The 19,440-nt window shown below is 45.3% G+C and overlaps 2 protein-coding genes across 4 annotated transcripts in view; both read left to right on the top strand.

Moving 5' to 3' along the window:
- vav2 (vav 2 guanine nucleotide exchange factor) overlaps positions 1-19,440 on the top strand; it is a 328,109-nt gene that overhangs the window by 71,144 nt on the left and 237,525 nt on the right. The window lies entirely within an intron of this gene.
- Positions 2,163-18,865, top strand: LOC306940241 (enhancer of rudimentary homolog; the record flags this gene model as incomplete). Its single annotated transcript, XM_079525264.1, has 3 exons — positions 2,163-2,494; positions 4,240-4,298; positions 18,738-18,865. The coding sequence occupies 3 exons, from the start codon at positions 2,163-2,165 to the stop codon at positions 18,863-18,865; spliced, it is 519 nt and encodes a 172-aa protein (XP_079381390.1).

Genomic DNA, 19,440 nt, shown 5'->3' with positions numbered 1-19,440 from the left:
TGTTGCGCAGCCTAACACACACACATACTAACTGTATAGGCCCTATATCATGGTTCCCCAATTAATTTTCCTCAAGGGCCATATTTTGACTAGGGAACCAGGCTGGGGGCCGAGTCCGCACGCGCGAAAAATTGGGTTTTGAATTTTTTCATTCATTAATTAAAAATTGTTCTCAACCAGTGGTCCGGGGACCACCAGTGGTCCTTGAGGGGGTGCCCAGTTTGACATGCATAGGCTACTGACCCCCATTTAATGCCATTTATATCTGGGACATGCCCCCAAAACAAAACAAAACAAAACACTTTTCTTTTCTTTTTTTTCTTCCAGGGGCCACAAGGGAGCGCTCCGCGGGCCGCAAATGGCCAGCGGGCCGCCTATTGGGGAACCCTGCCCTATATGATGATTTCGGGTGTGACATTACAGTACAGTGACTGTACAGTAGAGCAGTGTTTCCCAACCTGTGTGCCGCAGCACTTTACTGTGCCGTTTGATGTGTCCAGGTGTGCCGCCTGATTTGACCGAAAAATCTAAATAGCGTCTGCATCGGACGTTGGTTCGATCCTAAAGTTGTGAATCGATATAATTCAACTAACTGCGGGAAAAACACAGATGTACAAGCCCAAAGCGCTGTGCATTGCGACGGGTAGATAACGTGTAGATCTGCTACTTCCAGCGCAGTAAGGGCGCATGCTTATGACGCTCATTAACTATGCATCAGCAGCCAGGGACAGTCACAACATAGAGTCACTCACAACACACGAGCAGCAGACGGGATGCACAGGCAGATCCGACACAACTTTATTGCACACATCTGTGCTTTCATCCACGCTTCCACAGCCTTTTAAATCTTATTTCCCATCCACGGGCACAAGCAGTGATATCAGCAGCTTCCACCCGATCTGTGGTGGTGTTCTGTTGTCTGACGAGGGAAGCTAGTAGCTAGCATGGGAGCTAACGTTAGGTTAACTTCCATATAGTTAGAAGGAGTCCTCCTTAATAACACTATGTACTTTCCATCCGTTCCCCAACCCCTCACACTCGCTGCTGCGTTTACACGGGCAGACACAAAGACGAATGTATAATATTATCACTATTATTATTACTACTTGTTTTATTGCCTATGCTTATGTAGTCACTATTCATTGATTCACTCATATCCAAATCCATTTGAAAAAAAAAGCTCACTGCTCAGGTCAAATAGGCAGATTGATATGCGAATGTGATTAATTGAGATTAATTAATCACAAAGCCTCCAATTAATTAGATGTTTTTAATTAAGTATATTGGGTTCAAATAAGTTTTACTCTGTCAAAAGTATAATGTGTTTGGTATCAAAGACGTTTTACTATATATATATATATATATATATATATATATATATATATATATATATATATATATATATATATATATATATACACACACACACATACACACATGCACACCCCCCGTATATCTAGGTGTGCCCCGAGATTTTTAGGCTATGAAAAGTGTGCCCTGGGACAAAAAAGGTTGGGAAACACTGCAGTAGAGTATAGGGACCACCTGGTTACCACACGGTAACTCTGTCATTTCTCGACCGTTTCGGACGCGGGGCGGCTCGCCTGAACCGGGCCGGCACCCTGGCGCGTTCCTGTGGGTCTGGAAGTTTTGGGGACCCCCCCGGGGACACCCACACGGAGTTGCACCACTTACTTCACACGGGTGTGATTTTTTTTTTTTTTATCGCGAGTCAAATCGCAATCGCAATATTGGTCAGAAAAATCGCAATTAAATTTTTTCTCAAAATCGTTCAGCCTTACCTGACACGGAACTCCATATATAGGCATAAAAGGAAACGCAGACGCACAGCTTGGCTTTTCTGATTGGCCAAAGCGTTGCGTGATGTTTTGTGTCACGGTAACCTATTTATAGGATGGTGTGCACGACAGCGCTCCATAACTCTTATCTTGCACGCTAGCTGATGCGTCTCAGAAGACCAGAGATTATTGGAGGATGAAACCAGAGTACGCTCCCTCCCTCCCTCCGTGAGCCTCCAGGACTATACGGCACAGCGCTGATCCAAAATCTGTTTTTTTAGTTGCACATACATCGATAGACAAAATATCTACAAGCGTCCAGAAGACGTGAAGGTTCTCCCAACGAGTCTTGCGGTCAAAAACATGTCGCACACGATCCTGCTCGTCCAGCCAACGAAGAGACCCGAGGGCCGCACGTACGCCGACTACGAGTCGGTGAACCAGTGCATGGAGGGCGTCTGCGCCATGTACGAGGAGCACCTGAAGAGCATGAACCCAAACAGCCCCGCCATCAGCTACGACATGAACCAGCTGTTTGAGTTCATCGAGGAGCTGGCGGACCTGAGCTGCCTTGTGTACCGGGCCGAGACGCAGACGTACCAGCCCTACAACAAGACGTGGATCAAGGAGAAGATTCACGGGCTGCTGCTGCGTCAGGCCCAGCCCATGTACGCGCCCGCCGTCCAGCCCGAGTGGTGAGATAATGAATTGCATTTTTATAGCGCTTTTCCAAGTGCTCAAATCGCTTTTACAATGGTTGGTTCATTCATTCATACATTGGGAGGTGAGGCGGGCGAACAGTCGACGCCAGCGTCCTCACTTCCCAGTGAGCTCACACCGACCAACTCATTGGAGGCAATGTAGGTTTCAGTGTCTTGCCCAAGGACACTTCGACATGTGGACAGGAGGAGCCGGGATTCGAACCGCCGACCCAGGGATCATTGGACGACCTGCTCTACCTCCTGAGGCACAGCCGCCCTAAAGATGCAACCACCCAGCAAAAGGCACTTGCTTCAACAGGCCACTCTGGCGCCATAATCCCCGCAAAGGTTGTTATGGGAGTGGAGAGCTACTTGGTGTATCTAGCCTATACATATATATGCGATCTGCCCATTCAATTAAAATTAAAATATATATATATATATATATAAACATAAATGGAAAACCCCCCACACAAAAAAGGTGACAACACTGATCAGGGCCACATGTCTCGTGCTCGTTGCTAGTAGGCCAAGGAAGTCCATCTCCAAATATTGTGTAAGTTGATATCCTCAAAATAAATCCTCCCACCATCCCGTCAGAATGGATGTAATCAACAACAGGATATCCGCCCATGGGGAAGCCACGCCGTTACAAGATCCTGTCCTGTTTATGTACACTAGGGTGATGCCTTTTGGCATGTGGGATATTCTCCATACAAAGGGAGACAGACGGACACACAGATCCAAGAAGTCAACCATGGAAAAGAAAATGAAATAAAAAACCCACATTTGTGTGACGTAAGCGGCGCCTTTTATTCACACACACAACGTCGGATCAACATATGGAATGTCAGCTCCATATATGGAGATCTAAGGGTGGCAGCGGGGTCAGTGGCTTGAGTGTACAGGGTTTGATGAGGGCCCAGGTAGTGCTGGGCCTTAATTTTCGGGCCTGTTTTCGCAGGCTACCGGGCGCGGCTGCACTAATAACTTTGTGGCACGTCCGTCTTTTAAATGGACAGGTATCAGATCAAAGGGAGACATCGAAGAGGAAAGATCAACATATGGAATGTCAGAACAGGTCAGTTCCATATATGGAGATCTAAGGGTTTGAGGTCAGATGTAGATTTTCTGGCCAATATTGATGACATCAAGGATCTCACGAGGCATGACCATATATGGCGCGTGACTGACTGACGGGAAATGCACAATTTCATATAGTAACTGCGACCTTTGGTCCCATCAACACACAGCTGTGGGTGAGGCTTAAGTTCAAGTGGTTGGTGCTAAGGTGAAAACCAGGTATACTTAATGAACTTGGTGGGTGTGGCCACATAAAACATAATTTTAACACTTTACCTGATCATGTTTTAGACAGTCATGGATTGGCACTATACACCACAGAATGGATTTGTCGTCTTTTCTTTTTTTTCCCAGATACCTTTTTAAATGCTTTTCAGTTGTGTCCTGTCAAATACAATTTGCGGGCTCCCATTCTGTGTTGCGAGCACATTCAGTGCTCAGCCAATCAAATCATCACAAATTTGGTACAAACACAACGCTGGTCATAGGAGGGGCTAGCGCCCCTCAAAAAGAAGAATCATAACTTCACTAAAACCATCTGGGAAACGGAAACAAAACATTTAAAACATGAGGGGCATAGAGCCTAGAGGTACAACCAGTGTAGCTAACAAAACAAATCTTTGTTAAAAAAGGTCTTGGTCCTGTGGTGCTCTCAGGTGGGCAGGGAGCGCCTTCCACAGTTCGGGGACCACAGCAGAAGGCCCGGACGCTCATGGTACGTACTATGTAGGTTGGTCTTGATGCGTCATTGAAGAGGTTACACATCATGTGTTGATGCGTTGTGAGCTTGTAGATGGGTATAAAATTAGCCTGCAGTCTCCACGACCAATTAGTTTGAGCTAATGTTAGGGATTCAGTACATTGTAGAACCTCAGGCTAGTAGTATAATCTAGCCAATAGCCATGCCTAACTCATGATGAAGCCTGACATGTTTTGACTTATGCCTGTGCAATTCAAGGCACTGGGGCTAGGCCTACCATTGTCTCAGATAATTGGGAGACATTTATGAGCAAGATTTTGTTGTTGATGAATAAAGAACTCTTACAGCAGTGGTTCTCAAAGTGGGGGTCCTTGAGGGGGTTCCAAGGGGTCCCCGGGGCTAAAGGATTAGTAACTCTTGGGAGTGTGCAAATGCAACCAAATGCATGGACATTGGACCTGTAAGGATCCATCTGGTTCCATTTGTACATTCAGAGTTCTTGGGGTCCATGACCTATAATGCATTTAGTAAACTGTTTTTTTTTTAAATGAAAACCTTTTGAGAATCATTATACAGTGTATATAAATTGGATCTAAATCTCTGCCATGAGACATACTGTGACAAGTGAGGTGAACTCGCTTCTGGCAAAATGAACATTGGAGCCAGCTCTCCTCTCTTCCAGTCTGGTGTCATAAATTACTTACTGGTCCGGATTCCTCACATCCATCACACCTCTGGGAGACCGGGCCTGAGCCTGACGTGAGGCACGCCTCTCGTGGGTCTTCACAGCATGGCCTGCTCAGAGTAATCTATAGTAAGAGTGGCGACACGCTTTGATCTCGCCGCAAAGCGGGTGCCTATGGGCTACAGTTCCAAACATTAGAACTATCCCATTGAGAGAGAATGAGCACTTCCGCATTCCATCGTTACAATGGGAGTCAACGCTAGTGTCGCCAATCGGGGCCTGCTTGGTGCAGTGTTTCCCAAACTTTTTCATGTCAAGGACCCCCAAATTGACACTAATTAGCCCTGCAGACCCTCATTTGAAAAGATAGGCCAGGGACTTGTATGGCTCTAGTAGTGATTCTCAACCCGTTTAATTTCAAGGATCCCCACTTTGTCACGCATTAGTCTACGGACGGACTCCCATTTAATGGCATTTCTACTGTATCTCTCATCATCATTTATTTAACTCACTACCATGATCACATGGTTTGGAGCACAGATTCATAAAAGTATACAATCAACAGTATACAATACATTACATGATATACATCGACATATCGAAGGGCTTTCCCTATTTGTACAGTGGAAGAACATTTTTCAGAAAAGCACCCAATTTATAGATTACTTTTTGTTTTTCAGATTTTAGTAATGCAATTAATTTAAACATAGAAGGGCGAGTAAAAAAATAAATTGGCAAGTATTTTTGCCTGAAATTCATAATGCTAGCATTCTGAGACCCCAATTTATATTTTAAAGTCAATGTTAATTTAACTCGGAGTGTAGAAATTGAACCAAATGGATCCATTAGGGTCCATTTGGTTCCATTTGTACACTCTGAGTTACAGACCCATAAGGGTCCCTTTGGTTCCAAACTATCATTTAGCTGGGGACCCCCTGCAACTCCCTCAAGGACCCCTGGGGGTCCCCAGACCCCAGTTTAGTGGTTACAACACCCATACTGTACGCAGTCACTCTGAGTGGGCTTATGTTGGAAGACTCCTGTTGGTGCAATCTTCAGCAAAAATAAGTATGTCATAAAAGCAACTGTTTTCAAAGTACTTCACAGGCAGCAGCAGTGAGATACAGTGTGTTGATTCAACACGCATATACAGTAGCCTAGGTGTTCGTTCATCCATGGTCTAGTAAAGTTCTAAGGTTTCATATTTTGGGATGAGGATGGTGTAAATTGTGGACGGATGGCAGATGCAGAGGTAGTTTACATTACGCCTGTCTAATAAAGTATTCAATCAAATCAATCAGTCAATGATGTGGTCCTCTGCTCCGCACCTGTCATTAGCCATTTACAATTAGCCATTTACAATGGATGTTTGTGGAAGTTTTTTGAAAGTCTGTTGCAAATATCCGCCCATAATGACATGCCCCAGGGATGCCGGGTTGAAAATGCTTAATAATAATGATGATTAGTTTTTTGTGAGCACATTATGAGCACCCACTGCCTCCTCTTAATAGTTTAAAAGCCGGGATTAAACGATCGTCTTCCGGGCTAGACTGTCTATGTTTTAAAGTTTGAACACCCAGTGCACTGAGTTGCTTGTCATGAAAATCCACTTTAAAATGATATAATCGCTTGGTGTGCCGACCACAACAACAGGCAGGGGTAACTTTCCCATTGTGAACAACAGGGACTCGGTTTCCCATAACCCTTTGCACGTGATGACGTCATCATCAAAACGTGTCTCATATCCCTTTCTGTCTGGTGGACTTAAAAACAGATAAAAAATGTGGATTAAACGAATCGCAGCGAAAGTGTTATAGTAGTCAAAGTGTTAAAGCCAAATTTCTGCTCCATCACAGGCGCTGAAAATGGCAGACCTACAAGTGTCACATCCACAACGTGCTGTGAGCTTGTAGGTCAACTGTTATTTTGGACACGTAACAAAGTAGGAATCAGTCTTAAGACGGTGCTCAAGGATACAGGCGGTGGACAAGGCTGTGGAGGGGCGAAGTAGAGTTGTCCCGATATATATATATTTTTAGAGCGAGTACAAGTACTTAATTTTTAGTACTCGTCGATACCGAGTACCGATACAAGTACTTTTTATTTTTGTTGAAGAACCACTTATTTTACCCCCTTTCTCCAATTTAATTTAATTGTCATGCCTTGTACTTGTAATGATACTGCAATGTTCAATTACCACAATACTAATAGCCTGAAACGATTTAGAAAAAAATATCTAGTTAGTGTGGTAATTAGGGCAACCAGACTATAGTTATTATCACACTTTATTATTATTCTGGAGTAACCTCCCTAACGTCCGCTGTGATTGGCCGAGCTTTGCATAACGTTTGTAGTATAGCTAATTGGCCGTTGTTGGTTATGTAACCAATCTATGTTTTACAATCGTTTATAAAGACATAAATTCCCTTGCAGGGGCAGAAGACCAAACTATTCAAGCGTACTTTTCAAGAGAGTCAAGGAAAATTGGACAGAGGTTGTAGCAAAGGGTCAAAAGACCCTTTTGGCTGACAATATTAGTGGGAGGGGCCTATGCAAGCGACTGCGGCAACCACACTTGCGACTTTTCTGGGTCCAAAATGTTCTTGCTCCCGTTGCATTCGTTCAGCCTAGTGTCAATTGAGTGTTTTGGTACTCGGGTCAGAGTATTGGGCCCAGTTCCGAGTACCAGTACTTGAGGGTGGTATCGGACTGGAGCACCCGGATATACCAGTATCGGTATCGGAACAACTCTAGAGCGAAGGCCCACTGGTGCAAAACAAATGCACCGCAAAGACAAAAGTGTAAATAGATAGCGTGTGGTTTTCACCAGTCCCTGAAGAGACATTATGAATTATTACTGTCCCACAGAGGAGGGCAAACAAACATCCATCTATGGTCAGCGGAAATTGGAAAATCAGGTCAGATAGAACTCTGGTGATAATAGTTAATGGTTTTTTGCTCACTTTTGTCTTCCGCCTAGGGGATATTTTCTCTCTCTCTCTCTCTCTCTCCTCCCCTCTCCCCTTCCCATGGACGTTAAACTGTAAAGTCTTGAGCACGCACACACGCACGCACACACACACACACACACTGACACACACACACAGTCTCACACACATCTCCCAGCTTCCGTTGCTAAAACTAAATGTCAAAACAAATTAACCTGCATTGCTGAACCAATCTAAAGTATTTAGGGCAGTACTTCATATTGACAGGATTTGGCCGTTCTCGCCACTGTTAGAGATCGGAGTCTGGCAGTGGCAACAAACACGCACGCACGCACGTGCGCGCACACACACACATTTTAATCATTTATTTATGTCCACATAAGAGATACAATACAAGGACACAAATATTTACAAGGTGCTGTACATAATGCAATCAGCAAATCCCGGACAAATACCCACACACCCTTCAGAGGTACAAGTAAACGTCTGTCAGCGTCTATCAGCGGCTACCGATAGTAGAAGAGATTGCACAGAATTTTACAAGCCGTTTACACTCACACACACACATGCACACACGCACAAAAAAAAGACACATTTCACACAACAGACAACTGTAATTAAACCACAACCTAATGACTAGAAACAAACAAGCAAGGTTGACTAACACGCTGTGGTGGTGATGACATCACATGAATGAAGTCATGTCCGCGATGTGTTAGCCTCGGTACCCAGGCTTTTGTTTTCATGACAATAAACAACATTTTGGGGCCAATCGAATAATTTGTAAGAAGAAAAACTAGAGCTGGGACTCGATTAAAAAAATTAATCTAATTAATCAGAGGCTTTGTAGTTAATTAATCTCGATTAATCGCATTTTAATCGCATACCATTATTCAACCCAAGAACAGTGAGAAACCTTTTTTTTCAAATGTTTTTTGGTATCCCAGTGAATAGTGACTACGGGATTCCACTCATTTTCAACATTTTACTGTCATTAATATACCTTAGAGTTGTTGTGTGGATATAATAAGAAAGTCCCCCCCATTATGTGTTGCCTAGAACTGGAGGTCTGAAAAAAATCAGTAACCTTATGAAGTACATCTCAGTGACATCACAAAAATGTACTTCATAATGTTACTGTTTTTTTCAGACCTCCAGTTCTATAGGCAACACATAATGGGGGGACTTTATTATTTCCAGTGCACACAACTCCATAGAAAAATGTTGAAAATTAGTGGTATTCCCCTTTAAGCAATACAACTTTTTTATCCCAACAGATAAACAAGAGCAGCAGTGTGTATATGAATACTCAAATGTGCTTTACATGGCGGGGCATGAGAACAAATAAAAACAACTTTATTATGGGGGAAACATTTCACATGAGGTTGGGGCTGACCCACGCTTGCTACTTCAGTATGTTTCGCATCGAGGACAGCTTGACAGCGGTGAAATCACCGCGCGTCTCCGGTGGTCTGTGAGACATGTTAAACTGAAGCAGCTAGCAAGCCTAGCATATAAGCTAACGTTGGTCATAAATGGATCATTTCCCTCTGACATTGCACACAGCCATGCTGCTATCCACGCGTCCATCCGATAGCTTTTACATCTAAATGTCCATCCATGGAGCAAAAGCGATATAAGCGGCTTCTTCATTCGATTCATTTGGGTTTGGGCTTTCTGACGGAGCTGTAGCCTGTAGTGTAGAGTAAACAACAACTGCTGCTGCTGCTCGCGTGCCGCAGCCTATTCAGTACTACTAGAAACGCACCCAGTGAGAAACGTTCCGCGCTGGAAAAAAAAGGTGCGATTAAATGCGTTAATTTTTTTAACGCGTTAATTTTTCTGTAGTTAATTAATCTCAATTAACGCGTTAAAGTCCCGGCCCTAAGAAAAACAAAACAAAAAGTGTTGTATCCTGCCTTTTTCTAATTATTTGATCGGCCCAAAACATTGTGTTTATTGTCATGATTTGTCACAACTCGAGTTGGCTTTGTCCGCGGCGTAAACTTCTTTAAATAAATACTTTTTGAAAAGTTTATCAGTGAATGGGAAATTCTTTTTCAGGGTCTCTCGAGGGGGCGGGACTGCGACGCTCTATACAGCCTGGTGAAACACTGGCCCCTAGTGGTAAGAGGAGGGACTGCAGGCGGACCCGTGGAAGTATGATTGGGAAACCCCGTGCAGCTGGGCTTTAACATTGAGCGCGTTTGCACTTCCGCATTTTGGGCACCAAATTTTGGTGAAACAAAGGCGGAAGTAGAAGGCTCTTCCGGGGCGGAGCTTCGCGCCAGATCAGTCTCTATCCTTTTAATACTCTATGGGTGAAACCCATTGGAAATGCTGGCATGGGAAGCCCACTTTCCTTGTATTTCGCTAACCAATAACAGCACAGAGGCGTGTCGCTCCAGATTTGGTGGCATCGGTGTTCTCTGCTTTCTTTCTACCGGCGAGGGGAGGGGAGGGGAGGAGGGGGGCGTGAGCGGTGAACCAATAGTGTTTTAACTTTTAACCACCGCCTGTGTTCGACCCGGCACCCGCCCCTCTACACCAGAAATCATACAGGCTGGGCCAGAATAGCCATTTGTGGACCGTTATGTTATGTTACATTACTTCTGGAAACATGGAAATTCACTCGGGTCAGTCGGCACAGTACAAGACCAAGTAGAACAGTGAGTGGTGCTGTGTTCCACTGTCTCTGGCTACAAGACCAAGTAGAACAGTGAGTGGTGCTGTGTTCCACAGTCTCTGGCTACGGTCCCTCTATTTTGGAACGTTATGGAATGGTAGCCTCGGTGAGCTTTAGTAGATCCACTGGCAGTCCCCACTTTGAAAACCTGTGAACTGGACACTCTCTCTGTGTGTGCGTGTGTGTCTCTCTCTCTCTCTCTGTGTGTGTGTGTGTGTGTGTGTGTGTGTGTGTGTGTGTGTGTGTGTGTGTGTGTGTGTGTGTGTGTGTGTGTGTGTGTGTGTGTGTGTGTGTGTGTGTGTGTGTGTGTGTGTGTGTGTGTGTGTGTGTGTGTGTGTGTGTGTGTGTGTGTGTGTGTGTGTGTGTGTGTGTGTGTGTGTCTCCATTATCCATGCAAGTGCATCCTTTGTTCCTCTCTCTGCATTGTTCCGCTCCACTGGAGAGGACGGAGCCTTACATACCTTGAAGATGCATCTCTTTTCCTGTTAACCCTTCCTTCCTGTACATGCTCTCTCTCTCTCTCGCTCTCTCTCTCTCTCTCTCCACGCCAAACTTGTTTTCCAATCTCTTCCTCCACTGAAGGGTTTTTCCCAAGTTCACTGCTTCTCTGTGTCGCTACTAGCCGAAAATAGTAAATCTATAAATTAGCCCACAACACGCCATGATGTCAGCGGCGCGGTCATGCTCCGTCTGAAGTATTATGTCTGGCTTAATGCTTCATTTCTCACGGCACACCTTTTTATCTCTGGTCTCTGCCCTACATGCAATTAAGAATATGTTGTAGTATCTTCCCAGGCAGCCGGAGCGAAGGTGGACTACTGGACTTTGCCTCAATTATCTTGCCATGTAGTACAAAGCCCCTTTAGATCCTGGGCCAAGAGTTGAATGATCTTTTTTTTAATATATATATATAATGGAAATTACCATTGGAATGTTAGCTCAGTGGCCTTGTGGTTAGAGTGTCCGCCCTGAGACTGGGAGGTTGGGGTTCAATCCCCGGCCGGGTCATACCAAAGACTCTAAAAAATGGGACCCAGTGCCTCCCTGCTTGACACAGCATGAAGGGTTGGATTGGGGATAAGTCCCTGCGACATATTAGCGTCATGTCCAGGGGGTGTACTTGTACATCAAGCTGCCTCACGCTACAGAAACAGGAGATAGGCTCCTGCCATATGGGCCTCATGGCTCGGCAAGGCTACTTTATATAATGGAAATTAACCTCTCTGAAAACCCCTAGTTACGGCGCACTTAACTCTCTTTAAACAAGACGAGTGTAACTGCCCCAAATATACCGAAACAGTCTAATGATGGTGTGGCTTTCTTGTGAATCTCTGATGTCAAGTCGTTGACATTTGTGGCCAAATTTGACTGAGGGACTGCCATTGTCGTTATTAATTTTCGTTTTTTCCATGTCATATGAAAGCAGGGAATCATAGCTTCAAATTGACATTGGTTAGCTTGTTAGTTAGTTCATATAGGTAGTTTGACCCAGAGTAGTATAAAAGAGTAATGACACTCCTGTTGACTCTCATTGTAACAATGGAATGCGGAAGTGCTCATTCTATCTCAATGGAATAGTTCCAGCCATAGGAGCAATGTTTGGAACTATCGCCCATAGGCACCCGCTTTTTCGGCGAGATCAAAGCGTGTCACCACTCTCTTACTACATTACTCTGGTTTGACCCACCCGTTTTGGAGATATGGCTTATAGAGTAATGTGGTGCAGAGAAACGGCGAGTTGAGAAAACGGGCTTGAAAGGTTCACTTCTGTGGACTCAGTGCCACCATCCGCATCCACTTTAAGAGAAGGATTTATTTTATTCATGTGAATAATTGTCGTATAAATACTTTGTCAAATAGGAAAATTAATAAACATATCTTAATGTATGTTTAAAAAAAAAAATTGGCACCATTCGGCATATAGTCGTGGACAGACGAGGACTGATGGACACGTACATTTGGTGGACATACATATACCGAACGGATGAATGGTCTTTTAGATGGCTCGCTCCTAAGCGCCACATCGTTAAAAAAAACAAAACAAAACATAGTTCCCATGAGCTCTCATGGCAGGAAAAAGGAGCGCCAGTTCAGGTTTGTCGACCCAAGAGTTGAGTGTGATTTAATAGTATGGTCGATCAGTGCCCCTTTCACAGGCCGTTGGGGCTAATTGAATCAGATGAACATTTGCATATCCTCGTTATGCATTATTCATTATGGTCTTGTCTCTTCAATTAGTGGGAGCGGGGCCTTTCTCTCCACTAAGTTTAACATCTGGGTGACCCGGAAGACCGTCTGGCAGCGGAGGGGAAGGTGCACGAACACCAGCCATCCCTCTTAATTAACCCTGGCAGGATTTGTTTTTTTTCTTAAACTATAGGGCCGTGACCCGTGTTGGGTTTTTATATGGGCGGCTGTGGCTCAGGAGGTAGAGCAGGTCGTCCAATGATCCCTGGGTCGGCGGTTCGAATCCCGGCTCCTCCTGTCCACATGTCAAAGTGTCCTTGGGCAAGACACTGAACCCTACATTGCCTCCAGTGAGTCGGTCGGTGTGAGCTCGCCACCATTGGTGTGTGAATGTGGGAAGTGAGGACGCTGAACAAATTAATTACAAATGTTTGTACAAAAAGATTTCCAGAAATTTACCAACCACCCACTCCCGCCCCCTCTGAAGTATTCAAAAGCATTGAAAATAACCGATCTACAAGCTCTATTTTAGGAGACCTATTTTAGGTGTGTGTGTGTGTGGTGTGGTGTGGTGTGGTGTGGTGTGTGTGTGTGTGTGTGTGTGTGATATGCGCGCACACATAACTATTATGCTGGACATTGTTGCACTGAGGTGAGGGATGGTGTTGTACTCTGTAAGGCTGAGTACTGATTACATCCAGCCATATGAATCTCACCTTACCAGAAAGAAATCACCACCCCAGCTCTGGGATCATTAACCCAGCCAGTGGTTTACCATATCAATCACCACCACCTGAGGAAGAGTGTGTGTGTGTGTCGGCACAGCCCATCATGTGAAGCAGCTCAGCCTCAGCCAGACGTTTCGTGAACGTGTGTGTGTCTGTGAGTGCGTGCGCGCTCAGCCAGACGTTTCATGTGTGCTGTTGTGTTTAAGAGTTGTTGTTTTTTTTCTGTGGCTCCCTCAGCCCTGCTGAGAGCTGCCTTCCTTCCTGTTATTCTAAAGGTGTGGAATGATTCACTCCTCCAGATTTGTGTGCGTGCGTGCGTGCGTGCGTGCGTGCGTGCGTGCGTGCGTGCACGCACACGTGCGTGTGTGACAGATGCTGTGACTGTCACAGGCACAGTAAGTGTTTGTTTGTTTTTACGTGTGTGTGCGTGTGTGTGTGTGTGTGTACGTGCGTGCGTGTGTGCATCAGTCCTCACAGCCTCCCATACTGGCATGTCTCTTGTCTGATAGAGACTCCAATCCTCTGACTGAATGTCTGACTATCTGAGCATCTCATTGACTCATACTGTAGTTCCTCTGCATGCTCTGTTCAGCTCTCTCCTCTCATCTCCTCTCCTCTATTCTCCTCCTATCCTCTCCTCTCATCTCCTCTCCTCTCCTCCTATCCTCTCCTCTATTCTCCTGCTCTCCTCTCCTCTATTCTCCTCCTATCCTCTCCTCTATTCTCCTCCTATCCTCTCCTCTATTCTCCTCCTATCCTCTCCTCTATCCTCTCATCTATTCTCCTCCTATCCTCTCCTCTATTCTCCTCCTATCCTCCTATATTCTCCTATCCTCTCCTCTATTCTCCTGCTCTCCTCTCCTCTATTCTCCTCCTATCCTCTCCTCTATTCTCCTCCTATCCTCTCCTCTATTCTCCTCCTATCCTCTCCTCTATTCTCCTCCTATCCTCTCCTCTATTCTCCTGCTCTCCTCCTATCCTCTCCTCTATTCTCCTCCTATCCTCTCCTCTATTCTCCTCCTATCCTCTCTATTCTCCTCCTATCCTCTCCTCTATTCTCCTGCTCTCCTCTCCTCTATTCTCCTCTATTCTCCTGCTCTCCTCTCCTCCATTCTCCTGCTCTCCTCTCCTCTCCTCTCTATTCTCCTCTCCTCTTTCATCATTTTCATCTTCAGACACAACCCCCCTCATTCCCTTCCCTCTCCTGCTTCCTTTGCTCCTTTTCCTTGTTCTTGATCAGATTTCCCTGTTGTCGTCGATTTCCCTCTTTCTCCGACACCAAAGAGCTTCAGCTCTTGCCAAAACAAGCCAAGCTTTCCCTCCTCTTGCTTTCTCTCTCCCTCCCTCCCTCCCCAAACCCTTTCTCCACCGCATCCCGTCCCTTGTAGTTTTTTGTTGTTTGGGATTCATGGGGAAAGAGCGTCCCCTCAGATCCAAACACAGAAACATGCAGATAAAGGCCCCTCCACGGTGGAATGAAGCCGTATTCTGTGCGTGACGCAGACAGGGTAAGGCTGTGTCTGTGTCTAGTAGACTACTCACACCCACCTCCTGTAAGCTACCTATTTATTTCCTTCCCTCATGTCGTACCATCTTGCCCTCACGTCCTCCACTGCTTCCTAGTATTCGCGGCAGCGCCCATCACGGCTCCACTTGAGTTGTTTGCTCTTAACCTGTTAAGACCGGAGACCAGATTCTACAATCATCTTCTAAATCATGACAGTTTCCTGGAAAAACCTATGTTTCTATATCGGTGGTTCTCAAACTATTTAATGTCGAGGACCCACACACTCACTGCAACCAATTTGCTATCATTAGCATTAGCGCACACTGTTTACCTCTCGCCAGAAACGCGCACATGACTCGGGAGTGATGCGAGACAAAAGTCACAAATGACATCCAAACCTTGGATAGCTGAAGATCCACCAAGGACAGGTCTCCTAGATTCCGGAGTTATGGAGGTTTGAAAATTCTGCTCTGAAGTTGAACCGAGGTAAATGGAGAGGAGTTGTAGCGTCCCATAGCTGGTGGTGACGTTAGGCGTTGCATAGCAACCGGATCAATGTTAAAAGCAGCTTCGGGGCTCAACCACTATATACACAGAGTATACGAGGGGGTACGTAGTGTATATATACACGTACGTACATAGCAAATAACGTCCCATAGCTGGGGGTATGTGTATATACACACACACACACACACACATGGTAGAGAAAGAATTAATATGGATGTGAGGTTTCTGCCCGACAAACGATATCCTGTGGGCATAACCACTTACGCACTATTTACTTTATCATCCGATGCATAACGAAACCAGCAGACGCACCAGCTCAGCACAGAGTCCAAAACATAGGCATGCCAGGTTGAATGTGCTCAGCACAGTCCAAAACATAGGCATGCCAGGTTGAATGTGCTCAGCACAGAGTCTAAAACATAGGCATGCCAGGTTGAATGCGCTCAGCACAGAGTCCAAAAAGTCATTTTACACTTCGTTGCATGCTGAAAATAGCCGATCTACAAGCTTGTAGATCGGCTTTTTTCAGCAAGTGTAAAAACCGTCATTACGATGGCATCAAGGCCCGCCAAAATACATTTTAGTCGACTAAATCAACTGTAGATTTAGTCGACTAAAATCTTATGATATTCGACTGACACTAGACTAACACTAAACCATTCCAGGTGACTAATATGTGACTAAAACTAAATGTAAACTATTCAAGAGACTAATGACTAAAATCAAAATTTGCTGCCAAAAACTACACTGGCTGACTCATTGTCATTCTCACACATACAGTACCTGCATCGGCTCGCGGTGTCGTCGCATCTGTGAACCCCTAAGAGAGCACATGCAGCCACCGGCCAGTGACGAGCCATGCGATTGGCTGGCCTGTGCCAAAGTGACATTTGCGGTTCTGTCGGGTATAAGGTTATCTCGTCTGGTCGCTGGTCCTCATGTGTAGCGTGGGTGGAGGAGGAGGAGGAGGAGGTGTGATGGGGGTGAAGTGTATTCTTCTCCAGCCTCGGATATGAAAAGGTAACATTTGCAGGAGAGGTTTGGAGAGCGAGAGAAGGGGCTCCGCAGATACGGATCACAAGGGCCAAGATGTGTCTGACATTCAAATGCATGCTGGGAGATACGAGAGCCAGCGGTGTTATGGAGTAGGATGAGGAGAAGCTTGTGAAAATAATTACGATCTCAATGGTGTGTGTGTGTGTGTGTGTGTGTGTGTGTGTGTGTGTGGGTGTGTGGGTGTGTGGGTGTGTGTGGTTGTGAGGACCAAATGTCGAGCAAAACGTCCTCAAGACGTTTTTGTCATGGTTTAATTTTATTTTGAATAATAATGAATTTTATTTATATTGCACTTTTCATTCACAAGGAATCCCAGAGTGCTACATGGTTTGGACATCATAAAAACATTTGGCCCGGACGGTTAGCAAAAAAACCCCCATTTGTGTTAATTCCACCACCCCCCTCCTCCGTAGCATTGCACTAAGCTAACACTGCTGGGGTTCTATCTCGAAACGGCGCTCCGCGTGCCTCCACGCCCCCCTCGTGCGACATTGATCTTTTGTTCTCTGGCACCAATGTGTGCTTCTTTCACCACCTTCAATGCACGAGCATTTTCTCATTTACTTTATTGACGCTAATATTACCCCTTAGCATCGCGCCGCAAATTCTTCCACGCTACGCCCGATCAAGAGACACGCGCGTCACACAGTGAAATGCATGTTGGGTTACAGGTGCATGCTGGGAAGGCGTGCCATTACATTTAGAAAAACATATTGGGGTTAGTTTTGGCATTATACATTTAGAGGTTAGATTTAGGTGTTACAAATACTGTTGTTGTTCGACTATTTTCAGCCATTTTCATGCTGTCCTAAAATGTCGACTCCCTCACAAGTATAGTCATGCAAACCTGTGTGCGTGTGTGCGTGTCCGTCCACACATGCACACTCTGCACACTTGGGAGCAAACACAGCACGGTCATCTCTTCGGGGCTGAAGCTGCCCTCAATACTCTCCATGTGGGATTAGTACCTCACTGTGTCTCGTCACACGTTCCAGACGAGGCAGCCATGGACCTGCATTGACAACCGGCATGCTACATTCGTGTGTGCAATAACGATCCCATTGCTTTCATTAGTTCCCTTGCGGATGGTGAATACAAATTGCATTGTATACTGTATACGGATGACAGACATTCAATTCCAGTTCGGATACTTTTTGTAAATAATATTAGCAGCTCATCAGTAGGACATCAAGAGAGCTTGTGCGGGAAGGCGAGGCTCCGTGATTACAAAGAGAACCCGGAGACACGGTGCTGCGTCACATTGTACTGCTAGTGGCATGAATCTAGCATTCTAGGTCAGTTGTTCCCAAAGTGGGGTCGGGGGACCCCTAGGGGTCCTTGAGGGAGTTCCCAGGGGGTCCCCAGCTAAACGATAGTTAGGAACCAAATGGAGCCGTATGGGTCTGTAACTCAGAGGGTGTACAAATGGATATACCAATGGATGTTCCATTTGTACATGCACTCTCTGAGTCAAATTAAGTTTGATTTTAGAGATAGAAATGGGGGAGCGTAGCCTAATTCAGGTCAAATCGGGGGTCCTTGAAAATGAAAATGGTTGAAAATCACTGCAAGAGCCGTGAAAATCTTCTCTTATGGGGGTCCTTGGCTATTTTCTTACGGGGGTCCGCAGGCTAACGAGTCAATTGGAGGGGTCCTTGACATGAAAAAGTCTCAATTCACGTATCCTAAAACAGGCACCTAATAAGAAACGGAACCTACCCCTTTTGGTGTTTTTAAGCATTCTGTTCTACTTTAGCCATTGAGAAATGGCAGATAGCTACGAGCTTGTAGGTCTGCAATTTTTTTTTAAACTTGAAAATGTGGCGCAAATCTTTGAGAATATATTAAAATTATATTAAAATATAAAATATATTCTTTCAGAGCGAACTCAGTTACTCAAATCGTTGCTTTCGGGGGGCGTCCCTGGAACAACATATTTCCAGATGGGGGGTGGGGGGGGTGTCCGCGGCCAAATACAGATAATTCTGGGGGTCCATGAAATGAAATATTGAGCACCACTGATATAGAAACATATAGGTATTTAGAAAACTGTTAGGATTCAGAAGACATCTTCTTTTTTTTTTTCTTTTTTTTTGACGTCTGATCAAAATGGGTTTAACTCTGTGATAGGATGTATATAATCCTTCCAGATGAGACAAAGGGCCGTGTCCCTGACAGCACAGACAGGTCTTTGTGTTCACCAGGCCATGTCTCTGAAGAGGAGGAGGAGGACGGAGGAGGAGGAGGACGGAGTCAGCTGTGTCAGATACAACACTGATTGAGACCCAGCCCAATGTGAGGCAGGCGGTCATGCATGACCCGCTGACCTCGGCTAACACGCGGCACTGGAGTTAAAAGTTCAGCCCGTTCTGTTGGAAGCCTGCTGGACCATAAATAACACACACGCGCGCACACACACACACACGCAGGGACTGCCGGCTCACTCTCGTGTGTGTGCGCGCGCATGTGCCTTTATGTGTGCATGCTATGGTATTTGCCTGTCACACTTATGCCTGTATGCGTGTGTGCTTTAGTGTACATGGAAGCTGGCGCATGTTGTGACACGCTCCAGTGTGTGTGTGTGCTGTCCACTTAATATTTCCCAGCTGTAAATAATAAAAGAAGCACTCTATCATCTGTCTAATCACGGCTCAGTTAACTCTTTCAAATGCTCCTGGTTAACGTGGCACTCAGAGGGGCCGTCCGTCCCATCGTTTCAATCCAGGAAGCACTCCCCAAGTGTTATCGTACAGTATTCATCATATCAACCATTTATTGTGGAAGGGGTCCTTTTATTGTTCTTTATCAAAGGATTATCAATAGACGCCCGGCACGAACAGGGAGAAACGGAGA

The sequence above is a fragment of the Electrona antarctica genome (assembly GCF_951216825.1).
Source record: "Electrona antarctica genome assembly, chromosome: 16".
NCBI lineage: Eukaryota > Metazoa > Chordata > Actinopteri > Myctophiformes > Myctophidae > Electrona > Electrona antarctica.
This window is presented reverse-complemented; position numbering and strand designations above follow the sequence as displayed.